Source organism: Salvia splendens, chromosome 20, assembly GCF_004379255.2.
Source record: "Salvia splendens isolate huo1 chromosome 20, SspV2, whole genome shotgun sequence".
Lineage (NCBI taxonomy): Eukaryota > Viridiplantae > Streptophyta > Magnoliopsida > Lamiales > Lamiaceae > Salvia > Salvia splendens.
Window position 1 is genome coordinate 107,479 of NC_056051.1, and position 4,886 is coordinate 112,364.

At 36.9% G+C, this 4,886-nt stretch overlaps 1 protein-coding gene across 1 annotated transcript; it reads left to right on the forward strand.

The window, feature by feature from the left end:
* Positions 1 to 262: 262 nt before the first annotated feature.
* Positions 263 to 4,096, forward strand: LOC121781293 (glutamate dehydrogenase A). The gene is made up of 9 exons (XM_042179031.1): positions 263 to 423; positions 527 to 640; positions 1,533 to 1,754; positions 1,841 to 1,915; positions 2,005 to 2,121; positions 2,206 to 2,456; positions 3,208 to 3,283; positions 3,363 to 3,449; positions 3,601 to 4,096. The coding sequence occupies exons 1-9, from the start codon at positions 316 to 318 to the stop codon at positions 3,784 to 3,786; spliced, it is 1,236 nt and encodes a 411-aa protein (XP_042034965.1). The 5' UTR covers positions 263 to 315; the 3' UTR covers positions 3,787 to 4,096.
* Positions 4,097 to 4,886: the final 790 nt, after the last annotated feature.

Sequence of the window (4,886 nt, forward strand, 5' to 3'; positions counted from 1 at the left end):
TTCAAGATATAAATAGAACTTAGATCAGATAGAAGAAGGTTAAGCTCTCTAGAGATAAAAGACCATATAGCAAATAGCAAGTTTGTATTTGTAAGCTGTAGAAAACAGATCAAGCAATACAACTCTGCCCCTTTTCTTCCGTGGACGTAGATTTACCTCAGTAAATCGAACCACGTAATTTCTTTGTGTCATAATCTTCATTCTCTACCAGCATTTACTAACGTCAGAAATTCGCGGATCCATCAAATACATATATTCGTCTCTACTGATGTGCTGCGTTGTGTGCATTCACTGGACTCTTTTTTTATTTTGAAGATGAATGCTCTCGCCGCCACCAATCGCAACTTCCGCAAAGCTGCGCGCATTCTCGGTATCGACTCCAAGATTGAGAAGAGTCTCATGATCCCCTTCAGAGAGATTAAGGTCTGTTTGATTTTAATTTAATTTAATTTGTGGGTTTTTCTAGTGATTCATTCATTGAAATGGGGCAGTTGTGAAAGATTGATTTTTTATGGGTTTTGATCAGGTGGAGTGCACGATTCCGAAAGACGATGGGACCCTGGTTTCCTACGTTGGATTCAGAGTGCAGCATGATAATTCCCGTGGCCCCATGAAAGGAGGCATCCGTTATCATCCAGAGGTTTTTTTTTTTTTTGATGAGGTTGAAATTGAATGGATGGTTCATCATTGTTTCTTAGATTAGTAGACCTAAATGCTCCTATTGTTTTCTTAGTTCTGAAAATTGAATGTTAAATCTTTAGGATGATGCTAAAGTATAATTCATCATGTGCAAAGCCTTCCTTTAGGTCATGGTTTTAGCTACCGTAGTAGTTCGTAGGGTCGGTTTTCAATCGTGATCTACTCTGTGCTAGGTTTTACAGACTGGTTCTTGTTGTTGTTGCCTTGCTAGGATGCTGGATCTGAGATGAACACGCACTCTTACAACGATTATGTTTTGTCCCTTCTGCTGAATCATTGAATGGATATAGATTAGTTTTTTCGTCGCATACGAGAATCTCATGCAGGGTGTATGATTTTGATCCGTCTATGTTTTCATGACAATTCTTGCTTTCGGATTTATATATTCCGTACTCTGTTGTTGCTTTCATTTAATAGTTTATAGGCAACGGTTTTTGGAAGATATAACTACACGTGCTCCTGGTTGGCTTTCGTTTTAGTGTGAAATTTGTATGGTTCTGTATGTTGATTGGAATTAGTTTCGTTGGATGTACTTATTTTGAATATATAGTGATGGAAGTGCACAAACCATATAAAGAACAACCAGGAAATTTTTCTTCTTATAATCAAGACAAAAGACAGATGTTGTTCTTTTTCGAATTTCCAAGTATCCCCATGTAACGAGTAATGTACTAGATTCGGCATTGATAACTTTATATTCGAGAATTCAATGATCCTCTTTTTCCTTGTAATATCTGTCTTTCTTCTTAAATATACCTTCTATCTCTATATTGTCGTATTATACGTGGCTTTGTTATACTGGTGCTGAGATGTTAGGCAAATTCTCTGTAAAGGTTGAACCTGATGAAGTAAATGCTCTTGCTCAATTGATGACGTGGAAGACTGCTGTCGCCGATATTCCATACGGTGGTGCTAAAGGTGGAATAGGATGCTCACCAAAAGATTTAAGTTTTAGTGAGTTAGAACGTCTTACACGTGTCTTCACACAGAAGATACATGACCTTATTGGGGTCAATACTGACGTCCCAGCCCCGGATATGGGCACTAATGCTCAGGTTAATGTCCTCTTCCTTATTTGAAATATAATCCCATTTAAATTTTTTCCTTCATAAGAATAAGTACAAATATATGCGTTTTGTAGACTATGGCTTGGATTTTGGACGAGTACTCAAAATTCCATGGTTATTCACCTGCAGTCGTTACGGGAAAACCAATTGTAAGTATAATTCAAACTATAAACTTAATCGCTATTCCAAATTAAGATATCATCTCATTGCATAAGTGTCTTGTTTATTGGTATCTCAGGATCTTGGTGGTTCACTGGGTAGAGATGCAGCAACTGGGCGTGGAGTTGTTTACGCCACTGAAGCTTTACTTGCTGAACATGGAAAGTCCGTTAAGGGATTGACTTTTGCTATTCAGGTATGAAGTGAATTTCACTTCATATATTCTCGTCAAAGTAACATTTTAAAAAAGCTCAGCATCTAATGTTTGTACATTATGCAGGGTTTTGGCAATGTTGGATCATGGGCTGCAAAGCTCTTCCATGAAAGAGGTGGAAAGGTTGTTGCAGTGAGTGATATCACTGGAGCAGTGAGAAATCCTAATGGTATTGACATACATGCATTGCTTAAGCATAAGGAGGCAACAGGAAAGCTAGCCGATTTCAGTGGTGCTGACGTGATGGACTCAAATGATTTGCTAACTCAGGAATGTGATGTTCTCGTACCATGTGCTCTAGGCGGAGTTTTAAACAGGTTGAACATTTTATTCTAGCAGATGAATTCCCCTAAATGCTTGTTAAGTTATTATATCTTCTGCTCTGATTGCTTTTCCTCTACAAGTTAAAGTGCTCCTTTTCTCTCTTTAAAAAGGGATAAACTTTAGAAGGAGCTGTAGTTTCATTGGATTCTTTTTCCTCTTTGTTATGCTCCTCGAATAGCAGCTAGTTTTATTCCATCAAACAATTTGATGTTATATGAATAACTATGTTCCTGAATAATCAATCTAAACCACAACTGAGTTTTATAGTAATTTAAGGAGTTCCTCAAGTGAATTCTATCTTGAAACTACGCAAGTAACATGGACCGAATACATGGATCTGTTTATTTGGTGTAGTGTCAATATTCTGCGAAATTATTTTTGTTTATGGATTAACTGAATATAGAAATGGTAAGACTTTCTATGATACTTTCTGTTTCAGCTTTCGCTAATCTATGAATCACTGTATCAATTACGGATGAACTACCGTAGTTGAACAAAGATAAGCTCTGCTATATAGTGGTCCATAATTGAACATAAAGAGAAGCATACACTCACATAGATAATGAAGAAAATTCGACTAACAACATACGAGTATTTCATTTGAAAGACAGATCAGGATGGGGAGGAAAGGGATTAGGCATATTGCCGCATGCTCACAGTTGTTCATACGTGTTTCAGTGGTTAGTTATAATTCTTGCATGCTACATTGTACCTGACTTGTATTGGTTATTTTCTTTGTTGAAGAGAAAATGCGGGCGATGTCAGAGCCAAGTTTGTCATAGAGGCTGCTAATCATCCAACTGATCCAGATGCCGATGAGGTCCAAACTTTTGCTCTTGTTTTTAAGGACCTTCAACTAGTATAGTCAATATTCTAATCAAATTGCTCCACTTCTGCAGATTTTATCAAAAAAGGGAGTAGTAATTCTTCCCGATATATATGCAAATGCAGGAGGAGTGACCGTTAGTTATTTTGAGTGGGTGCAGGTAAGGGTTCCCTTCTTCTGCTCAATTTATTACTCCCTAAGATGCAATTGAAATGCTTCATTATGTTATAATCTGTGTCGTTCCAAATATGTTAATCAATCTATGATCCTTTTGAAATTTTCTTGTTGATACTGCGAAATTGTGTGCGCAGAACATTCAAGGGTTTATGTGGGATGAGGATAAGGTGAATGCAGAACTTAAGAGATACATGACAAAGGCCTTCCACAACATCAAGGGCATGTGCCAGTCGCACGATTGCAACCTTCGGATGGGTGCATTTACATTGGGGGTCAACCGTGTTGCTCGTGCTACTCTACTGAGGGGTTGGGAAGCTTAACATCCTTGTGCACATCATATATTTGTCTCAACTGCTGCTTCAAAGATCAAGACAAAGCTGTTTGAAAATTTTCTTTGTTTCGTTAATCGTCTGCAAGGCTGAGAAGACACCTATTGTTTCAAAGAAACGGCCTCAATTTTTTCTTAATTTCCGAACTACAGTTGCCTATTGAACTATGTGATGTGAACTTGCAGAAAGAAACGAAGGTGGTAGTTGAGTATCAACTCATTCTCACCTCCAAATTCTTGCAAATATCACATGAATTTATGAGATCTCATTCCGAACTGTTCCAGTTCCGGAATTTAGAAAATTTTGTAACCGATCAACCGGTCCGATTCCAACCGAATCCGCCCATATAAGCACCCCTAGCTATGGGTACTTACCACTATATTTTTGGGCAAATTAGAATCGATGAATTTTAGGCAATTCAAAACATAAGTGATGGACAGGTTAATCTGTTCAAATTAATTTTCACAAATTTGAGGTTTTGAACGAAACACATTGCAATAGATTTTAGATTTTGAGGGATGCATTATTATACTATACCAAACACCATATAGTTTTAAAAAAACTAAACCATAGATATGTGAAAACCATGCTATCTCTAAAACCTTGTTAGAGACTAATGGGGTACCGAACGCCATAAGAATAAAAACGGGCTAAACGGATTAGCCCGGTTAAATTAGTGGGTTAGGGCTGTAATTTTGTAACCCGAATATAAAACAGGCTAAACTGGTTAGCCTGAATGCGTTACGGGTTAGATCGGCCCGATGGATTGCAACTTTTAATTAAAAAATATTAAGTGTTAGGAGGTTTTTGGTATTTTTTTAATTTCATGTGGCACAATCATTACACTTATTTAATCTCCATTATACACTTTTCCACTCGATCCAATAATATCAACTTTCAAATTCTACATCGACTCATTATTCCAACGTCCGATCATCTGACACTACTGTCTTACCACCACTAAAGCCAATTAAGAAAAAAATTCAGAACTAAACTATCAAAATCTCAATATATTTATCATTTTTATAATGATTCATGTAAGATATGATTTTTAATTTTCTAAAAGAATTAATTATGAAGAATGCCAAAAT